The sequence below is a fragment of the Rattus norvegicus genome, chromosome 14, assembly GCF_021556685.1.
Source record: "Rattus norvegicus strain SHRSP/BbbUtx chromosome 14, alternate assembly SHRSP_T2T, whole genome shotgun sequence".
Classification (NCBI taxonomy): Eukaryota; Metazoa; Chordata; class Mammalia; order Rodentia; family Muridae; genus Rattus; species Rattus norvegicus.
In genome coordinates, this window is record NC_141547.1 from 61,652,685 (window position 1) to 61,675,356 (window position 22,672).

The 22,672-nt window shown below is 39.8% G+C and overlaps 1 protein-coding gene across 4 annotated transcripts in view; it reads right to left on the minus strand.

Annotated features, from left to right (window-relative positions):
* Window positions 1-21,275, minus strand: part of Tbc1d19 (TBC1 domain family, member 19) — a 115,951-nt gene extending 94,676 nt beyond the window's left edge. For 3 of the 4 annotated variants that reach the window (XR_015636536.1, XM_087582522.1, XM_087582523.1), the window contains exons 1-3: window positions 21,060-21,275; window positions 2,439-2,511; window positions 1,398-1,443 (exon numbers count right to left, since the gene is read on the minus strand). Coding sequence is in view for 3 of the 4 variants with exons in the window: in XM_087582522.1 (XP_087438648.1) it covers window positions 1,398-1,443; window positions 2,439-2,511; window positions 21,060-21,158 (218 nt within the window). In the remaining variant the exon portion in view is untranslated. The remainder of the gene's footprint in view (window positions 1-1,397; window positions 1,444-2,438; window positions 2,512-21,059) is intronic. The other variant, NM_001106008.2, reaches the window with a different exon arrangement.
* Window positions 21,276-22,672: the final 1,397 nt, after the last annotated feature.

The following is a 22,672-nucleotide window of genomic DNA, read 5'->3' on the forward strand; positions in this document are numbered from 1 at the left end:
CTAAAATCTCAGACTGAAAAGCCAGAATTGAGAATAATACACAGCAGGTATCTCTACTACATTGTGTGAAGTAAATATTTACTTGTCATAACTAACACCTATTCCTTTAGTAGCCAGAACTACCAATGGCATGGTTGCAGTCAATTTCAGTAATAGATGGCACTTACATTCGATGTTATCTGAGACGTCACAGACCACCTTAGAAGATGATAATAGGCAAAGCACTAAAATCTAACTTTAAAACGTGTTGGTGGTTTGAATGAGAATAGCTTCCACTGTCTATCTGAATGTTGGGTTCCTAGTTTTTGGAACTGTTCATAAAGGAATAAGAGATTAAGCCTTGTTAGAGGAGGGGTTTCACTGAAGATTATGTTTTGAGGCTTCAAAAGCCCACACCAAGCCCAGTCTCTTCCTCCCTTATACCCGCTTCAACCCCCATCTTGGCCTTATGCACCAGGTGGAAGCTCTCAATTACTACTCCAGTAGTATGCCAGTCCACCTGCTGTCTTGCTTCCCACCAAGACGGTCATGAATTCACCCTCTGAAACAGTAAGCAACCCCCTAATTAAATGATTCTTTTTATAAGTCGCCTTGGTCCTGAAGTTTCTTCACAACAATAGAAAAGTAACTAGTTGTATATCTAAAGTATAAATCCTCAGGTCTTCATGTGAGCCTACCTCAGAAGCAGTCTGATTAAACAACGGTATCTCAGTTCCCAGTCACATAGCTTAGACAGAGACTGTGGGAAACGGAGTGTTAGAAACTACAGCATGCTAGAGACAGATAAAGTGGTTAAACAAAAGAGCAGATACACCACTCCTTTGGCCTATTATACACATCATGAGGGCAGGATGTGTGCTTAGTTTTCTACTCCACACCCTGAGTGCAGAGAGAACACTCATGAATGGTGGATGAATAATGGGGTATTTAATAAACCACCAAGTTAATATTCTGCAGCTATAGTTTTGAGAGCAAAATTCTATACATCTTAATAAGGACTGACAGCAAATAAAAATAAAAACATTAGGTTTTTAGTAACAATAATAATCTTGTGAAGAAAAAGAAATTATGTATGGTCAGTTTGTAATAACTGAAAGAAGTATAATGTTTTAAATTCAACAATAAAAAGAAGAATGTAAGTATTATGACAACTATCTCATTACCTAATTGCCTTGGATGAATATATTCTCAATATACAAACTGGTAATATAGAAAATTCCTACCTATCTATTACTCAGACTCAGACTAGACTGCAGTGACTGTGATAGTAACTTGCTGGAAATTCTATAAGTAGTCTAACAAGAGTATAGGTATAGACAGCAACAATAATTTTACTACTTACAGAGTAAGTATAGTTGAACAAAATAGTATCTCAAAATAGATGGGAAAAAACTCACACATTCAGTTCACTATAAACAGCATTCTGAAGTTTCTTCTCCCAACCTGTTAAGTTTTAAAAAAATAAGTATTAGTTTCTTAAATATGCAACGTAGTAATTTTTATAGCTTCTTAACTTTATTATTTTACGTATATGTGCTTAAATGTATATATACACACCAAAATTCATGCATGAGCCTGCGAGTGTCAGAAGAGGGCATCAGATGCTCTGCAACCAGAATTATACATTTGTAGGCTGCCACGTGGGTGCTGGGAACTGAACCAGAGACCCTGACGACAGCAACCAGTAATCTAACTACTGAGCTCTCTCTCTAGCCCGAACTTAATAAATTTAACTCACTAAAATGTTGGCATCATGGTTATTTGTGAAAGAAATTAGCTGCTATCTAAGTAAAACTACTGAATCCTTCTCTTGAGTTAAGAGTAATGCCTTCTTCCACTACAGAAGCTCTAAATGCGTGCCAGTGTCTGAACTGACACTAGGGTGAGTGTGTCAGCATCAAGAATAGACAGTCTGGTCCATACCAGAGAAAGAACATAAGAACCAAGTACAGAGGCTAGTTAACACACTGCTGGCCAACAATCATGTACCATTCTAAGGAGCCACCAAGCAAAGTCTCAGCTCCCACATGCAAGTGCTGGTCCGATGTTAGGCCTTCTTGTCCAAAAACTAACAATTTCCTTTCTTTTTTTCATTTCTGGCCTCTGGGATTTTTCGTTTGGTTTTTTTGTTTGTTTGTTTTGTTTTGTTTTGTTTTATTGTTTTATTGTGTTTTGAAAGCATAGAAAAATACTGTAGAAGGAGAAGATATGCTGCTTGAGCTACTTATTTAAGGGTATACTCCCCACACTAGGGACAATTTTGACTAGGAAGAAAACAAGTGACTAATGAGAAGCAGTCCTTTCTACAGTGTCCTCGCATGTTGGTACAGTTTCATTACAATATGTGCATTCTAATCCTCTCCAAACAGAAGTCCTCAAACAAGTTACATCAGTTTTGAAGTAGCTGGAAGTCTGAGAATGCTGGGGACTTAACAAACCTGATATTTTAAAGAATTCCTTAATATCTTCTTTGAGTGATTCAAGTCTGATTTCGGGTCTCTGAAGACAGGCCTAGATTTTTGGAAAACAAGGGAAAGAGAAAATAGAAGTAAAAGTTAAGTCATTTGAGTTGTCATGCTAACAAATATGTAGAAAGAAACACCTGTTTTTTGGTTTTTGGTTTGTTTGGGTTTTTTTTGTTTTTGAAATGCACTTGGAAACTATATCAGCATAGACCTGCCTGAATTGGTTCCCCACAGAGAAGGTCTCCTTGCCTACTTTCATAATAGCACTCTAACATATGCAAAATACATCAACGTACAGCTTACAAATACTTAGCATGCTTAGCTAAAGTCCAAGTAGAAAAAGGCTCACATTTTAGCCATCTAGTTTCACATTAAATCTGATGTCTATGGCAGTCACACCTGGACAAAGATCTGCTGATGTGTTACATGTCTGGATAGTGCCTTCCAGGTTGGATTGCTGCTCAATATACATGTGTTGTGCCTATTTTTCAAAGTCCATAAAACCCTATTCATTGGTGTTTATTATAAGGTTTCTTTTATGTTCAACTGGATGCTTTGCATTCCACACTGCAGTTTTTGCCATAAATAATGTACTTTTCCTGCTTGTGATGGATTTGATCATCCTCAGTGTGTGGGAGTTTCATGACAGTTTTGTCTGGGAAACGCTAGAAACACAGTTCTTAGCAAGTTTGTTACTTCATGGTATTTTATACTCGCTCAAACCTATGAAATCAAAGATTGCTTTCATTCATCTACCTTGCTCCTTTCCTCAAACTTTAAATCTTCTGCAAGGAAACTGCCACCCACCTGACCTTCCAGGTCAGAAACTTCACATTTAGCAATTCTCAGCTGCACATTAGCATCTCTGTGGCTCAACCTCTTTATTTTTATTTTTGTATTATGTGGATATATGCCTTTCTGTGCAGGTATATGTGTAGACAAATGCAGGTGCCTATGGAAGTCACAAGTATCATATCTCCCTGGAGCTGGAATTACATGAAGTTGTAAGCTGCCCAACATGGATGCCGGGGCTAAATTTGGGTTCTCTCAAGTTTAATACACACTCTTAACTGCTGAGTCATCTCTATCTGGAGGTTTGGTTTTTTTGGTTTTTTTTTTTTAATCTCCTATATTATCACATAAACAGACCAGCTAATATCAAATCAAAATTCCAGGAAAAATATTTATAGGAAGACTAGGTGATATCTACCATAAGCCCAAAATACAACTGGCTCTGACCACTTAACAGCTGGGAGATATGTTCAGTGTTAGCAACTGTATGCAAAGAAACCAAAGTGATCAAGGGTACCTGTCATGTGTCGGGAGAAAGACCCCCCCAATTAGCCCACAAATATGCTTTGGAGCAGTTAAGGAGCCTACTGTAGAACAGGACCTAAAGTCTGGAGTGGTTTGGTCAACTCCATTGTGAGATGTAAGGAAACTAAAATGGTACAGTCAACTGGGGCTCCTTTTCCTAATAACACATAGAGTGAAAACATGGGTAATCAAATTGTGAATGCTAGAGAAATCTCTCCTTACCTTGAAAACTGTTAAGTAAAAGAAAACACACTTATCCTGTCTTTCTATCCTGTCTCAAGTGAGAAACCAAACAGAAAAAGGGAAATGTTTAATTTATATAAGTATTTCAGCTTATGGGCTACAGTGATAGCTCAAATGACACTTGCTGCTCTTACAAAAGATCGGAGTTCAGTTGACAGCACCCACATGACAGTTCACAACTGTCCTTAACTCCAGTTGAAGGAGTTTCAATACACTCTAGCCTCCATTGGCGCCAGGAATATATGTGGTGTATAAATATACATTAAGGTAAATCATTTGTACATCACAGCTAACAACTAAAACAGATCCAGTTAGAACCCCAATGAGTTGCTGGCCCTAGGCATTGAGCAGACACAGCTATTAAGTCTGCAGAGAGATTCATAGACAGTGTGTGTTGCTCAATGAAAGAACACTCTACTACCAGCAGCTGTGCCAAAAGACGACACCCAAGTCCAATGAAGCCTGGGACGCAGCTGAGGAAACATATGAAGGACAGAACACAGTGAGCTGTACTAGCAGTTTACAGCCAGTAAAGTTCAGGCTATGTGAACACTGAGATAAACAGTCCAGCCTTTAGCTGAGGAACCATTCTTTTAAAAAGGAGGAAGGAAGGTTGGAAAGAAGATTCAATGAATAAAGTGCTTGCTGTGAGAATGAGAGGACCAGACATGGATCCGCAGAACTAACATAAAATGCTAGGCAGATATGGTGGCCTGCTCATATTTCTAGAACCTCTAAGTCAAAGACAAGGGATTCCAGAGCAAGCTGGCTCACTAGAGTAGCCAAAGGTCTAACCCTGTTTTAGATTTAAGAAGAAGTGAAGAATGATTGAGGAAGACACCCATCATCACCCTCTGGCAACCACATATACAAAAACACTTGTGCACATGCACCTGAGCACACATACATGAGCATACATACACAACTACATATACACACATACACATATAAATACATAAATAAATAAACCTATATTCTAAAATACTAGCATTTGATTTTTAAGTTGGCAAGACAAAGCTATACTAAGAGATATACATATGCAGGAAGTTGGCAAGCATAAACATCAGGTGGCCAGGGAGAAACTGATCTGCAGTTCTACTGGGGCTCATGGAGGAGTCTGGCTATGACAGCCAACCTGCCCCCATAAGTAAGGTATTACAAAGATCATTTACCTTGAAACAATGCATTACAGACTGGTCATCTGTATGGAAAAGCTTCAAAAATGAAAAAAGAAAAAAAGAAAAACACATCTTCTAATACCCTCATTTACTCCATTCTAAAGTCTTACTTCTGATCTAGTACTCTTTTTCCTTTTTCTTTTAAAAATCTATGCAAGGAGAGGGTGACAGATCCCCTGGCACGGAATTACAGACAGTTATAAGCACTGAAGATGGGTGCTGGGAAGCAAATTCAGGCCCTCTGAATTTGTGAGTACTGAAAGAGTGAGTACTCTTTTTTTTTTTTTTAATTAACTTGAGTATTTCTTATATACATTTCGAGTGTTATTCCCTTTCCCGGTTTCCCAGCAAACATCCCCCTCCCCCCTCCCCTTCCTTATGGGTGTTCCCCTCCCAACCCTCCCCCCATTGCCGCCCTCCCCCCAACAGTCTAGTTCACTGGGGGTTCAGTCTTAGCAGGACCCAGGGCTTCCCCTTCCACTGGTGCTCTTACTAGGATATTCATTGCTACCTATGAGGTCAGAGTCCAGGGTCAGTCCATGTATAGTCTTTAGGTAGTGGCTTAGTCTCTGGAAGCTCTGGTTGCTTGGCATTGTTTTACATATGGGGTCTCGAGCCCCTTCAAGCTCTTCCAGTTCTTTCTCTGATTCCTTCAACGGGGTTCCTATTCTCAGTTCAGTGGTATGCTGCTGGCATTCGCCTCTGTATTTGCTGTATTCTGGCTGTGTCTCTCAGGAGCGATCTACATCCGGCTCCTGTCGGTCTGCACTTCTTTGCTTCATCGATCTTGTCTAATTGGGTGGCTGTATATGTATGGGCCACATGTGGGGCAGGCTCTGAATGGGTGTTCCTTCTGTGTCTGTTTTAATCTTTGCCTCTCTATTCCCTGCCACCGGTATCTTATTCCCCTTTTAAAGAAGGAGTGAAGCCTGAGCTCTCCGCAGTCAGTCCTCCTCATCTTTCACTTGACTGCTATAGGTTCTGAACTTGACGGACCACCCTACCCCAACTGTACGCCTCACCTGCATGCCCAAGCTCTGTTACTTCTTTCTTAGCATTCACTATTAGTTGATTCATTTACTGTATTCATTGGTAAATTATATGCCTCATCGTTTAATAGCAAGCTTCACTAGGGCAGCTATCTGTATGCCTTAAATAGTTACTTTCACAAAGCAGATACATAATAAATGTTTATTGAATGAATGGGTGTGCCTAAGTCTTTCTTTTCCAATCTGCCTTCTAGTGCTTTTTTCCTAAAATATGTCTTCCTGGCTGTGGCTCTCCAGACATACAAAGAAGCCTGAAATTTTCAACAGGCATATGTAGCCCTTTACAGTGTAAATACACTTTGCCCTACAGATCTGTGGCTGGTGCTGCCTGACCAAGCTAAAGATCTCCGTTTCTCTCCATGGTACTCACTAGTTAGAGTATCCCTTGGTCCCACAACTGGAAATCCCTTTTGTTTATGTCACGTCATTAGAAGCAAATGCTCCCTCATCACAAATCACAAAATAGTAACTTCCAAACCCCTCCTTCCAGCTCCCCTAACAAAGGTAAAGCACTATGTCCTCTGTGGCAGCACAGGGACAACAATGGAGCTCTCGTCCCATTTATCTTTCTGACTAGACTATCAGCTGGCGGACAAGGCCGGGCCTCCATTCTGCATCCTTTTTAGTACACTGGCATTAATTGCTGCTTGGCAAAATTATACTGACTGAACCATGTTCTATCTTTTTTAGTCAATTTTACCCTAAAATAAATAAGGAACTTCATAAAATTATTTTTAACTGAGCAGAGTAATTTCCAGTCCATTATCCCCAGAAGTATTTGATTTTAAAAGCTGTAAAACCTCCGGCTCATTACTCACAATGACGGAGGCAAATGGAAACTTAACTTCTCTTGTGGTTTTTTTTTTTTTTTTCCTCTTTCCTCTAGTTTGTATTTGTAAATGGTTCATAGAGTACCATTTAAAGAATATGAAGAAAAAGCTTGTTATTCTTTTTAAACATTTTCACTATTTCAAGGTTGTTAGACTTCCTTGGTAGATCTTTTATAGTAAATGCAGCCTACAGGGAGCAGAGAAGGCCTGAGCGTGCAGCCCCGAGTGAATATGTACTACTGACCCGGGAGCCACAGCAAAGACTCCAGAGGCTCAGGTCCTTGGAGGAAGAGCAAAGCCTTCCTTCCCCTCTAGTTTGTGTAAGGACGCTGACAGAGTGCAGAAAATATCCACCATAGCTTTCTTCTGAGATACTGTCTGGAGACTACTTCAAGATATAAGATTGGATAAGTCTGCCTCCTCGGTTCAGCTATTTACATAAACCCTGCCTCCTTGATTATCTGTATGCGATAACCCCTCCTCTCTGTTCAATTCTACCACAATAACATAATGAGCTTGAGGTGGGGCAGGGACAGAGACAGAGAGCCCAGACCACTGGCTCCCAGTTTCCTGCCCATGAGTCTGCCTATCTGCCTGCCTGCCTGTCTCTCCTTCATCTCCTTGCTGCCCCAATGAGGTCCATTCCCTGAGCCCTGCTGGACAAAGCATGAACCAAATTAACTAACTATTCAAGTTAATTATTAAAATCTTTAGAAAATGGAGAATCAAAACTAGGGTAGGGTATCCAAGGATGCAGCTAAGTGGTGGAGAGATTGCATAGCAGGCTCAAAGATCTGGGTCAGAGCCCAGGACCAAAGCCATACCAAAGGCACAGAGACAGTCACCACACAGACCAACACACAGCAGGGCAATAACAAGAGCACCATATGCTGTGACATGGTTCTGACACATGATTCAGTAGCACGAGCCTCTCTGAAAAATTCCCTCGAGACACTTTGGGAATCCCACTGTATAAACCACACTGAAGGCAGCACAATGAACCTTTCTCACTAACACTCAGTGTGTAAAAGGTGCAGCTTTAGTCTGATACAGAAAGATTCTGATTCACAGAGAAGTATTCGTGTTACTAATAAATTTCCTAGTAATCTAATCACACTCCCAACCTAAACAGATAGAGAAAATGACAGAGAAGTACTTAGAAATTTTTATTTTTAGGACAAATCCAAAATTCCTTTATCACTAATGCCTAGATCAGAATAGGGCTTCTGACCAACTGCTCACCAGTGTGTGCATGGGATCTTTCCCTTGCTGCATTCGCCTCAGCAGTGTGCTACTGTAGCAGCCTAGTGAGCATGAACACTTGTGCTCTTCTGGCCCTCACCCTGACATGCACGGCAGCTGCAGCCGCATCCTCGCTTGTGTGATGCTCAGGCAAGCGTGTGCGAGCACAGACATACCGGAGCAGTGCAGACTGCACTGACCTGCTGCTGCTGGGGACTCTGAGGAGCTGTTCAAGTGCCTGTTTTTAAGCCTGGCTGTAATAGAGCACAGCTTACAAAGCACTTAGGTTTGGCACCAGAGAGCTGACATTATCTCCCAGGCTGACTTATTAATTTGATTAAGCCACTTAACATCTCTGCATTTGTTTCTTTTTTATTTAACAGAGAAAAGAAACTAAATAAAGTTATTATAAAAATTGAGTAGAAAATTATCAAAGTAATTTTTTGGCTATATAGTCTAGTATATGTTATGTTATAAAATGTAAGATGTGTCCAGATGGTAATGGAGTAGGTATCTGTAACAGATTTTCAAGGAAAAAGATATGAGTCTTAGAGAAGGAGGTTTTCTGGAAAATCTACAAGCAGAACTTGAGCCTTCTTTAAACCCAATGCCTGTAGCTCACAATAAGAACTAAAATATACTCTCCTGCAAAACAGCAGGCAGGAGATGTACAGTTTTCGTGCTGTGTACATTCTGCATGTCTAAAAACACATGCTTGCTCTTGCTGATGCACAGGTGTGCACACACATGTGGAGAAACATACACACACACACACACACACACACACACACACACACACACACGGACACATACAGTTTTCATTTCCACTAGAACAGCCCTAATTTCAAAGCCTTAGCTATGAACAATCTTAAACTTCTGATCCTGGTGATTACCGGAAGTGAAGAAGCAGAGGGAGAGAAGCTTAGGCCATGTATGTGCTCTAGGAACAGAAAGCAGAGCACACAGTAAAGACTCCCATGAGCCTTTGCTTGACAGGTCCCCATCACCTCCCCTTTTCACTACACTCACATATCAATGCTGCACTCCAGGTATCCATCTGTGCCTGAAAATCATAGAAATTTAGGATTAGAAGGGCCTAGAGGAAGCTCTACTGCACCACTAACCACATACAGGCCACGCCCTCTCTCTCCCTGTGGTGATCTGCCTGAGAAAGTCCAACATGGAAGCTGAATTAGCTTTTCAGCTTAGAAATGTTTATATGGCAACCTTAGCAGTGCCTCCCTTACCTTACACCTGTGCTGAGTTAATGCCAGGCAGCACTGACTTAACAGGTGCCAGCACTGACCCCCACCTCAGGCCACAGAGTACACTTGATATCTTTTGCTGAGAGCCTTTTAATAATAGATGTGTCTTCACTGAATTTTCTTTCCTCAAGACCACATCTGTGTCAAACTTCAAGATCTCTTGTTCCAAGAGTTAGCTCTGTGACACTCTCTGAGCTGCTCTCCCCTTGCTAGTCTGCCACGGTTGTGGCTTCAGAATTGGCCTCTGGAGCTCATTCCTCTACAACATTGATTCTTAACTTTTCAATCGCAGGTTCCTCACTCTCTTAAAAATCATTGAGGACTCTTAGATGCTTTATGTAAATTATATGTATTGGCACAGAATTAGATTAAAGTAAAACCAATTAAAAGTAATTGTTAGTATGGTGGTTCCTTTAAAATGAAGTACATGATTGTGCCATGATTCAGGAATTCTACTTCTGGGTGCATCCCCAAGGAACCCAAAGAAGGGAACCAAATAGACACTTGACAGCAGTATTAATTCTCAACAGCCCAAAGGTGGAAACAGCCCAAAAAACTATAGCTAATGAGTGGATAAGCAAAATGTTGTCTGTAGGGGAATATCATTTCTGACACTGTTTATAACACAGATGATTGTGAAGACACCGTACGACATTGAAGGGACACACACATAAGAAAACAAAAGCAAATACAGAACAGTCACAGTCAGAAACAGTAGAAAGTGCTGATCATGGATGGGGGAGTCAGTGTTTAACAGCACGCTGCTTCAGTAGGGAAGGTTTTCAACAGTTCTGGACACGGATAGTGGTGTGTTTAACGACAGTGTGAATGTACCTCATGCCAAAGGACTGCTCAACCAAGGAGCAGAGCTAAATTTTATGAATATTGGACCACAAGAAAGAATTATCTGATTTATTTTAAAATAATCATCATAACTCATTATATAACATCCTAAATATTAAAGCAGCTTTAATTTTAGAAACAAATACAAATTCAAAACATCAGTGAGAAGCATTATATAATCTTTACAATGTATAAAGTAGTAGACAAAAACTACCACTTTCTTGTAATTTCCATGGCAGTCAATCTAGGGCACTTGCTGTTTGGTCTGATGTATTTGGATTATACGTGTGTGAATAACTGGAAATTGAGTAGAACTTTATTATCCTTTGCAGACAACTGAAGATGTTCTTCTATGAAACACCAAGATCTGATAACCCATGGTTTCCTAAAGATTGGCTGTGATGTGGAATTTAATATCAATAAACTCTCCGGTCTCTAACATATAAAAATGCATTGCTCAGCTTTGAACCTGAGACTTTTCCCTACATTTGATTCTGTAATATCATGCATGGTCAGATACTCGCTAACTAAGTCAAGTGATTGACTAAATCATTGAACAACATCAGAAAGTAATATTCATTAATATCACCACCAGTATCATCCACAAATAGTTTTTAAATATTGAGAAGCCATTAAGTTCACAGTGACAGGCACATTCTCTCAATGCCTCATTTTTATTCAAAGCCTGAATTCATCACCACACACAATGGCTTTCCTTTGAGTGGCATGTTAATGTCACATATTTCTTTTTGAAAAAGCATCTTCCAAATATTTTGAATAACAGCATCAATTCTACGAATAACAGCTTATATGAATGCATATGGATTATATATAATAGCTTTAGCCAGTTTCACAACTGTTTTCATTTTTGAAAAATCAAATCCATTTGCTTGTAACTCTTAAGTACTTTTTTAATTATTACTTTTATTTTTTGAGCCTATAATTACATCACTGTCTCCTTCATTTTCCTCCCTCCAAACCTTTCATTACCCCTCTTTGATGTTTTTTAAATTCACGGTCTCTTTTTTATTAATTGTTATTACATAAATACATATGTATTATATTCTATATACATATAGATATTCCATACTTATGGAATATATTTTACATTAGATTATATATTCCATATAATTATATATTCCATATATAATTATATATAATATATAAAATATTTGTTATAAAATTCCATAGTATAAAATATGGAATGATTATTTATAAACTATATACACTTATAATGTATATATTATGTATAATTATATATGTGGAATATGTGTATGGAAATTATATATAATTATATATGAAATATATATGGATGTTATATAGAATATATAATAATCATATAGAATATATAATTATATAATATATGCATTGTAACTATAGAATATATAAGTAATTATATAATATAAAGTATATAACATATATATATTCCTAAATAGAACCTGCATAGTCTGTATGTTACTTGTATGTTTGCAGGGCTGACAACTTGGTGCTGGATAATCAGTGGGTCTGCTCTTCCCTGTGGAAGACTTCTCCTCCCTCTCTCAGCATTCCTTAGTTGCATGTAGTTCTTTGTGTAGCTGGAGGCTCCTGACCTCAGTTCATGGGCTGCCTAGGGAATCACAGAAGATCCCACAGAACAGAGAAAGTAAAAACGAGCACAGGAAGAAGCTACAGCACTCTCTGTCCTCTGTCTCTCCTGATTATCAAAGGTATGTGAGTAAGCTCTGTAAACAATCCTGTGGCTTCCCCTTCTGAACTTACCTCAACAACTTCTTCAGGCCGTGGTGGTGGTGGTGGTGATTGTTGTTGTTGTTGATGATGATGATGATGATAATAATATTCATTCAGAAACTTCCAACTCTCCAAAAAGTTAGTCACTCAACCTAGATACTTCTACCAATCTAGAAAGTTTCCACACAAGAAACCAGCGTGGCCTTCTCATTGTGCCAACATTGGGAACTGGTTTCATCTTTGGACACTGCCCAGACTTCCTGACTCCCCAGCCATTCCCTCTAAGTGCATCTATGCTCTCTTCACCTACACTGCTCTTGCAATGAGAGTTCTTTGTATGTGCTAGTTGCTGAGTTTAAAAATAAAAAGATAGCTTTTCTTGCTTTTAAAGATCTCACAGCAAAATTAAAGACATTAAAATAAAAGTGAAACATACTATTTAAAAAGATATTGCCCTTTCTCACAGTAATTCCCAGACGTCCTTGTCATTATTCTAGAGTTATCTAATTCCTCTCAAGAGCCCATTACCATCACTAATGAGACGCTCAATGTAAACATGCTGAATTGGGTATCTCCATTTCTTCCTAATACTTCTGGTTCCATCTAAAACCGTAGTGCAGACTCATTGCTGTAATCCTAGCAGTCCCAGTGGTACACCCTGTAGCCAGGAGTACGTGTTAATTTCAGATTGCAAGGCCTGGCGCCCTGAACGCTGACTGAGCCTTACACTCAACATGTGCTGTATAATTCCCGCCCTGCTCCAGTTTCTCTCACCTTGAAGATGAATCTGTCCCGGGGCCTTCTGCTGACATGGCCAAGCTAACCCACTCTCCTACCTACACTCTCTTCTCCATTCTGTTACCTCTTGTTCCCTTTTGTAAAATCATTCTCAGTTTACTTTTTATGGCCAATCTTTCAATTAGTCCTTTAGGCTTGTTCTAACTATTCCAGGAACCCTACATGGCATTGTCTAAGCAACTGGGTGTGACATAAAAAAAAATGAGATATATTTTAACAAGCCAAATTTGCATTATAGTGTATATCCTGTATCTGAAGTATAAATCTCATACAGGCAAGAACTTCCTTCTCTTGGAATCCTACATGCCATCATTCACTTCTTTACTATGCTACTTTACAAAAATCCAAGGTACAATAGAAGCCAACATATGAAGAATAAAGATGATACCTCTTCCTGGCTCAGGACAAATAAGAGACCCTGAGTTTCCAATTTATATACCAACTGCAACAACCCAATCTGTATCTTCCCCACGTATATGCCAAACACTGCCTGAAAATATACCCAAAAGGACAGGTTATGCACACCGCGTTTGCAGAGGATCCAAGTTCAGTTCTCAGCACCCATACCAGGTAGGTTCCTCTACCTCCAGCTGCAGAGAGTGCTGACATCCCTAGCCTCTGTAGGCAGCTGTACTCACCAACTCTCCCCAGGCAGACACACGCACACATGTAATTTTAAAATAATAAAAATCCTTTTTAAAAGATAGAACATATTTTGCTCAAGGCACAGACCTTTCATACTAATATATATTTGAGATAAAATTTCCTGAGCTTTTTACTAGTACCAAAATATTCTAACACAGAATTCTAAACATTACAATACCTATTATATTCCTCTCTCAAAGCTCTTCTTTCAGGGCCCCTGCCTGTTATAATTCTCTTATTTATAATTTAATAAATTGACTAACAAGATATATTTAATGCTTAATGGAATGAAACAACATGTTTATACAAGATCCACTTCAATGGGAAGTAAAATAAAGTAACAATACCAATACAGCCCTGGCCATCAATCTGGAATTAGACTGTCACCCTGGTGTCTAGAGAATGAATGAGAATGAATGAGAAAACTCCATTCATTCAAAATAACTTCAAGACAGTTACTAAGGAATAGTCAGAAAACAAAACACTTGACCATTCTACTATGTAAGAGGTGTTAAACATAATCAGTGGCTAATTATATATGTTAAAGATGACATTTGGTTACAAGGAGAAAAATATTTTTAAGATCTGTATTTAAATTTTAAACATTTACACAATTATGTTTTACTCTGTAAGTTGCCCTACCAATTTCTATGAACACCTAAACAGAAAACTTGAGGCAGTACAGGAGACACCAGCAGGAAAATATGCTCATTAAATGTAAAAGACACATAGTATTCAGTCAGCTGGTTAAAAGTACATTAGCAAAGCCGATTAGAAGAAAAAGTGGGTCGGTGTTTCAAGTGTAAAGGGCAATGTACCACAGTGAACACTGAGACAATGAAGGACATTGGATGAAGAAATGCTGAATCATTTGCATCTTTTTTAAAAGCCAAGGTTTTTTTTATAAAGAACTTACTAATATAAATGAGAAGTGTGTTATCTTGTTCAGTCCTCACCAATGGGATGAATGTGTACAAAGGGGATAAGTGGATGTACAAAGAGTGGACTCTGTCACTGTCTCTGTCTCTCTGTCTCTGTGTCTCTTGTCGGTCTCTGTCTCTCTCTGTCTCTGTGTCTCTTGTCTGTCTCTGTCTCTGTGTCTCTGTGTCTCTTGTCTGTCTCTGTCTCTCTGTCTGTGTCTCTTGTCTGTCTCTGTCTCTCTGTCTCTCTGTCTCTTGTCTGTGTCTCTGTCTCTGTGTGTGTCTCTTTCTTTGTCTCTCTGTCTCTCTCTGCCTCTGTCTCTCTGTGTCTCTGTCTCTGTCTCTTTCTCACACACACACACACACACACACACACACACACACACACACATAAATGTAGAAAATTGTTGCTAAGTAAAGAGGACTTAGAGTAACAAGAGAAAATCCTGAAAGAGGAATAGGATTGTAAGTCTATTCCCAAAGACATAGCTTGAAAATCAGGACTAGCCCAGCACAAAGTCTCATGCAGGGCTGCTGAAGACACACAGAGAAATAAGTAAAGACTTTGTAAGTATTAAGTGCTTAGCCAGTTTTATCCTCAAGAAACTGGTACTCTGTGGGATAGAAGGCTAAAAACTCAAACAATAAAATGCACTGACAAAGTACTTTGACAGTCTGAGGAAAAGATTAAAGTTTGAGACCCAAATGTAATGAACACACAGAATACATTAAATCCTTTGTTGAAAACCAAGGAGACCCAGGAAAGAACCCAGGGAAGATTGATCTTGAGAAAACTCAGCCTTGACTCAGCACAGTCCATAATGGCATGAAAACTGGTAACTAGTCCAAGACTGACTCGTGGAGAAGGTGACAATGATGTTGTGGTTTGGCGGCTATATTTTAATTTGTACAGAATGCAAAGCACTCAATAAAGGCATGCTTGTCTAACTGACAGCACGTGAACAAAGGCAAGAGGCAGAAAGACTACAAAGAGCTCCATGGATAATCTAGATAACAGTTTTAATGAAGAGGGACCTTTACAATTATGAAGGACACAGAACCTAACATCACACCCACATGGAAAATTGTTATAAAAAATCCAGGACTAGCCTCATTAAACAAAAATCATCTGAAGGGGTTGTCCACAAGGCTCAGCAGTTAAAAGCACTCACTGCTCTTCCAGAGGACCTGAATTTGGTTCCCAGAACCCATACATACCCAGTGGTTCACAATGGCCTGTAACCCCAGGTCCAGGGGATTCAACTTCTTCTTACCTCCGCCTGTGCATACACACATACATATGGTCGACACATGGAGACACATAAATAAAAATACATCTTTTTTTAAAAATCACCTAGATATTTTATAACCAAAAGATATAATATATACAAAAGAACCCATTAGGTAGATTTATTAGAGGTAATATACAGCACAAAACAGGATTAGAAAGCACGTAGGAAATCCCTAAACTGAACAGAAAGGGTTGCAAAGAGATTTACAAAAAAAAGTATTAGAGGCATATTTAGCTATGAGTCCTAATGTGGAACCAGGAACAAGAAACCAAACCTCATACTTGAAAAGGTGAGTCAATTGATTTCCCAAACTGATACTGGGTTTCAGACAGGCTATAGGCCCTATCTTACATAAGGTTACTACTGCTGTGAAGAAACACCATGACAAAAAGCAACTTGAACAGGAAAGGGTTTATTTGCTGAACATTTCCACATCATTGTTAACCACTGATGGAAGTCAGGACTGGAACTCAAACAGGGCAGGAACCTGTAAGCAGGAACTGATACAGAGGTCATCATGGAGGGGTGTTGCCTACTGGCTTGCTCCCCATGGCTTGCTCAACCTATTTTCTTATAGAACCCAGGACCACCAGCCCAGGGATGGAACCACCTACAATGGGTTAATCACAAATTAAGAAAATGCTCCACAGGCTTGCCTACCTCATGATCTCATGGAGGCATTGTATCAACTGAGGCTCCCTCCTCAGATGACTAGATCTTGTGTCAAATTGACATGAGACTGACCAGCACAGACCCAGACAGAATAAACAATCATCCGCAACAATAGTTTACCAATGTACATCTTAACAAGTCTGGTGAAACACCCAAAACAAAAAGAAAATGTTAAAGCCACCAGGCCATGGGCATGGAGACTATCCTGGAGCATGGCTGGAGACTACCCTGGAGCATGGTTGACATACCCAGTAACAATCTATTGGGGAAAAATTTGGTTTGCTTTTTGCCAGTAGATACGAATTGCAGAAAGCTTCTTGGTTAGAGGTGAAAAATTCTGTTTACTTTCCCCTCTCAGCATGGGACCCCATCTGACTTGAGGTTGCATAGGTTCATGTGCATGCTACCACAGTCTCTGTGAGTTCATGTGATCATCAACCCTGTTGTGTCTGGAAGATACAGTTTCCCTAGAATCACCCATCACTTCTGACTCTCAGAATCTTTCTCTTCCACATAGATCCCTAAGCCTTGAAGGAAGGGCATTGATAAAGACATCGTATACAGACTAAGTTCTCCAAAGACTCATACTCTCTGTACATTCTCTGTGTGGGTCTCTGTGTTAATTATCTTCTACTGTAAGAAGTTGCTCTAATGTATGTTAGGAGCCATTTTATTACTTTGAGCTTTTAGAAGAATAACGGCTTTCCTGTAGGTTTGTTACCTATGTAGACTCGAGTTCTTGACCATGTTAACAGTGTAAATGTGGTGGTGTGAATGACAGTGGCCCCCGGAGGCTCATACATTTGAATGCTTGGTCATCAGGGAGCAGCACTGCTTTAGTGGGATTAGGAGATGTGGCCTTGCTGGGGTAGGTGTGGCCTTGTTAGAGGAATATATCACTGGGGGTAAGTTTTGGGGTTCAGAAGCCCAGTGGCTCTCTCTTTTCCTGCTGCCTGCAGATTCAAATGTAGAACTCTCAGCTACTTCTCCAGGCCCCATGTCTGCCTGCATGCTGCCATGCTTCCTGCCGTAAGAGTGAGCTAAACCTCTGTAAGCAGGTCCCAATGAAATGCTTTCTTTTATAAGAGTTGCCATCGACACAGTGTCTCTTCACAGCTAAAAAACAAAAAACAAAAAAAACAAAACAAAAAACACCTACACTAAGACAGTAAGGTCTGGGTTCTACCTTATGGCATGGGCCTTAGCGTTTCTCCCTTAACACTGTGTCACTATATAATCTCCCAGGCAAGTCACTGCTGCAGGTGGCAGGGTCTGAAGATGAGAGATATTATTACTTTTCTCCCTTGGTAGTAGACTGGATAACTCCTGGTACCATGAATGCTAGTTAGTACTAGTGAAGCGTATCGTTAGGCACCAGCTTGATTTCTCCATGTCTGATAATGTAGATAGATTTTTTCTTCAGCAATAGTGCAGGTTGTGGTGAGTATTCAATAGCTTTGGCAATAGCCTTCAATGTTTGGGGGTGAAGGCATGTTCACAGGACCCTTTTGACCAATGACTTAACAATATTAATCCATTCCTGCCATTGCAAGCTTTACTGGGTGGCATTAAAATGTCTAGCTGGAGCATTGTCTACCTGCCATTTGGTAACTTCATTTAGATTCCATTCTCATGTGTATATATTTTAGGAAGTTTCTGCAGAAGTAGACTTTGATTTGGTGTTTCCAATAGCATTTGTTGTTAGTTGTCGCTCTGTGTTCTCCCCTCTCTCATCCCTCTCCTCATTTAATCATCTATCTAATTTCCCCTTTTTATCACCATAGCAATATATTTTCTCTCCTCTTCCTCTGAAGAGGCTCTCCTACAGCAAAGGACATAATCATCAGGCACAGCATTAACCTACAGAATGGGAAATGATCATCAACTGTTACAAAGGTTAGTATATAGTCTATATACAGAACTATAAAAGAATAAAAACCAAAAACCGGATTTTAAAAAAGTCATTTCATTTAAAAAATGGAGTACAAAACTAACCAGAGAGTTTCCAGAAGATGAAACCCAAGGAACTCAGAAACACTAGTGTGTAACATTCTTAGCCATCAGAAAAATGGAAATTAAGATACTTTGATATTTCATTTTCCCTCAGGCAGAATGGCCAAGGTCAATAAAACAAATGATAGCACATGCGGGCGAGGCTGCTGGGAAAGGGGGACATCTATTCATTTCTATTCAAAGGGAAGGGCAAATGTGTACAGTCACTATGGAAATCACTGTGGTGGTTTCTCAGGGAATTGATCTATCTTATGATTCAGCTCTACTACTCTTGAACATATAATTAAAGGATTCTACTTCCCATTACACGACTTTTGCTCATCTATGCTCCTTGATGCTCTATTCATACTAGCCAGAAGTTGGAAACAGCCCAGATGTCCATCAACTGACTAATGGATAACAGAACTGGAGTTTATTTACACAATGGACTATTACTCAGCTGTTGAGAGAAATAAAATTATAAAGTTTTCAGATGGATGGATGGAACTAAAAAACAATAATCATGAGTGAGGTAGCCTATACCCCAAAAAAGATAAATATGGTATGGTTTCTGCCATACGTGGACATAGCTTTTAAACTTTCCATATGTGAGCTATAATCTGGATAACCACAGAAGTGATACAGACTAATTATGAGCTAGCGCACCGGTCTAGAGTAGCCCAGAGGACAACAGAAAGAATCTACTTTCATCTCATGCCCTTCCCCATGAGCCTCTAGCAGGGTATCACAGAGAGCACCTTCTGCTGGCTAAATATGTAAAAACAAGCATAAAACTGCTACATCAACCAAACTCTCCTCTGGTGTGAAGCAAAGGCCCTAAACCATAGCAACATCAGAAACTCTCTATTTAAAATTGCAGGCAATAACTCCTCCCAGTTAGAATTGCCGTAAAAGCTCTCTGCCTTGTGGACAGGTTGAAAAAAATTCTAGGACCCCATGCCAATGCAGAAAGGTTGGCAGACACCTGAGCAGGTATGTCTGTCTCTCACACTTGCCACAGATACAAGGCAGAGTTTGGTTGCAAAACAGAGGAGAAAGATAAAAGCCAGGGGTAAGAAGGATCCTGCACGGATAAAGCAGATGAACTAATAATGTAGAATTGGGAGCTCCCACACCTACCATGATCCTAGCACAGACTAAAGCAGCCTACTGCTTGGAAAGGGACACACAGGCAGAGAGACTTGTGAAAGCGGGGAAGTAATAGAAATATTGAGACAATTTCTCTATGTTCCAAGACCTACTCTAAGCAAAAGTAATAGAAGTCCAGGTGGAGGAATCTGCAGTCTAGGGTGTAAGGAAGGTAACAGTGAAAACCTCAGAATTTGCCTCACCCCCTGACCTATATATGCTAACTGAAGCACCACATCTTGCTTTGATCTTTGTTGCTATGACAAAACACTGACCAAAAACAACTTGGGGGAGCAAAGAATTCACTTGTTTTACAAATTACAGTCTATCGTTGAGAAAAGCCAGAGCAGCAACTCAAGGTAGAAACTAAGGTAGAGATCATGGAGGAGTGCTGCTTTCTGGCCTCAGTAAAGATACAGAACACTTGAACAAAACTTCCAATCTACTTGATTTAACTGACATTTCTAAACTGTCCTAAGAAAAGATGCTTATTAAGTACAGGTAGAATGTTCAACAAGATAAAGCAAATTATGAATCTTAAAAATAAAAAATACTTCAACCAAATTTAAAGAATTAACATAATATGAATTTTCTCCATCCTGAAGTTAAACTAGAAATCAACGGAAGAAGAAAAAAAACCCTGGAAATCTCTCCCCAAATTTGAAAACGAAACAATGTGTTTTCTAGACAACCCATGGGCTAAAGATAAAGTCACAGAATATGCACATTGGCATTCTCTATAATCTCTAAGCATCCTAAATCTCTACCAGGCAAATACTAAATAGAGAAACTAATGGCGGGGCTTCCAAACAATGGAATATTAACCAGCAGTTAAAAGGAACAGAAGTACTAAAATACCAAGTTCGGATGGATCCCAAAAGCCCAACGAGGACAGAAGCATCCACAAAAGTTTAGAATTCCATTTACACAAAAGTCTCATATAGTAAAGATCTCCTGGTTATTCTGTCTAGTCGTGGTGCCTAGTCTGTTTAAATGAGTTCAATAAACGCTGGTGGGCACATAGGAAATCACTGTAGAAGAGTAAAGTGCAACAAAGTGACACATTAGAAAACCGGATAGGGGCACCAATCCATCTACGAGACAGTAAAAGAGAAGGAAGGCATGCTGCTAGTGAGTCCAACAGCTTAAAAAAAGAAAAAATAGGTTCCTTAAACGACTAAAAGAATAGATAAACGAATGGCCATTCTCTGGCTTGAAGAAGGGCGTGATGAGCCCCACCCATCTTTTATAAAATACTATCACCCCACGCCTGAGTCTGAGCAAACAAGGTGCAAGGCTCAGGGAGGGGTTTAAAACACCAGAAAGGGGTGGAGAGAGCAGAGAGCTCTGGCTTGGGTGAAAGCAAAGTAGCAGGCAGGTCATCCTGCGGCCTGCCGGTCTCCATAGCTTCCCATCAGCCCCGCTTACCCAGGCCTGCCGTTCCAGCTGAGCATACAAATTGGAGCCCTTGAGTTTCTGGACTATTTGGGCAATGATGAGAGACAGGTCCGACTCCTCCTGCAACATTTCCCCTGCCCTAACCCGCTCAGCCGCGGGTACGGCCGCCGGCAAGGAAAGAATGCGCTGCAGGGTCCCACTCCTGGCCGCTGACACTTCTCCCGGACCTTTTTTACGCTAGGACTCCTCCAGCGGGCGTTGCCTGGCAACTGCTGGGCCGTGTGTCCGTCCCTCTCTGGTCCCCTCCGCATCTGAAAGACCTCGCACATGCGTTCCGAGGGCGGAAAGAGAGCAGGACCGGGAAGTAGATTTCATTTCATTGTTCCTACTCAGTCTGATCGAAAATGCAGAACAAAAGCTTTTCTTCCACAGCCACAAAGTTTCGGATGCCCGAAAAAGAACCGAGAACTCTGTGTGTGTGTGTGTGTGTGTGTGTGTGTGTGTGTGTGTGTGTGTGTGTGTGTGTGTGTGTGTGTGTGTTGAAATGTATATGTAGACTCTTTTTACAGAGGTTCATAACTCTTCCGCCAGTCAATCTCTAAAGAACAAGCCTGTGAACACAATTGCTGCTGATTACACCACACAATTGTCGTGCTCTGACACTAGATGTTACACTTAAGAGACGTATTTAAATGTCAAAATTCAGTTTACACCAGTTGGCAGGATGTTTTGATAATTGGCTGAGAAAAGAAACAATGCATGAAGTTGGATGTTTGTCTCCTTCGATACTGTGTCTACTCTCTAGACTCTATAGAGCAGTGGTTCTCAGTCTTCCTAATGCAGCCACCCTTTAATTCAGTTCCTCATGTTGTGGTGAACCCTAACCATAAAATTATTTTCGTTGCTTCTTCATAACTGTAATTTTGCTACTGTTATGAATCATAATATAAATATATGTGTTTTTCAATGGTCCTAAGCAACTCCTGTGAAAGGGTCATTTGACCCCTAGAGAGGTTGCATGGGACCCACAGGTTGTGAACTGCTATTTAGAGTCTAGAAACATATCCTAGAATTAGTCTCCTTACATATACAAATTAACCAACAACCACTACTAATACTTTTTGATAGTATTCTTAATTTAAAAATGACTAAGATCCTGTCTGTCCTGGTCTTAAGAAACTACTATCTAAATTTCTATGTGTTCATCCCATCTTTTAGTCATGGTCGAACTTTCAGTTTAGCAAGCATTTACATACAAGGAATTGTGTGAGCACAAATATTTAATAAAATGCAGTTTGTTTCCTCAAGGAAATAAATGAAACATATTTATATTTAGAAGTAACTGATTTAACTAATTGAATGTCAATCTAAAGGGCAATAGTAGATCAGCAAAAGCCCTAAGGTATAATTACACATTAAAATAATATCACCAGGGTAATTAAGGATTATATATATATATATGTATATATATATATATATATATATATATGGAGCAAGGCAAGAGAATAATTTCAGGAAAACAGCCTGAGAATGCTGAAAAGGCTAGTTTAGCCTAATTACACTAAACTTTAATGAGCTTAAGAATCACAGGAGATTTTGTTAAATCAAATGCGGGTTCTGATTCAATGGGCCTCTAGTGGGGT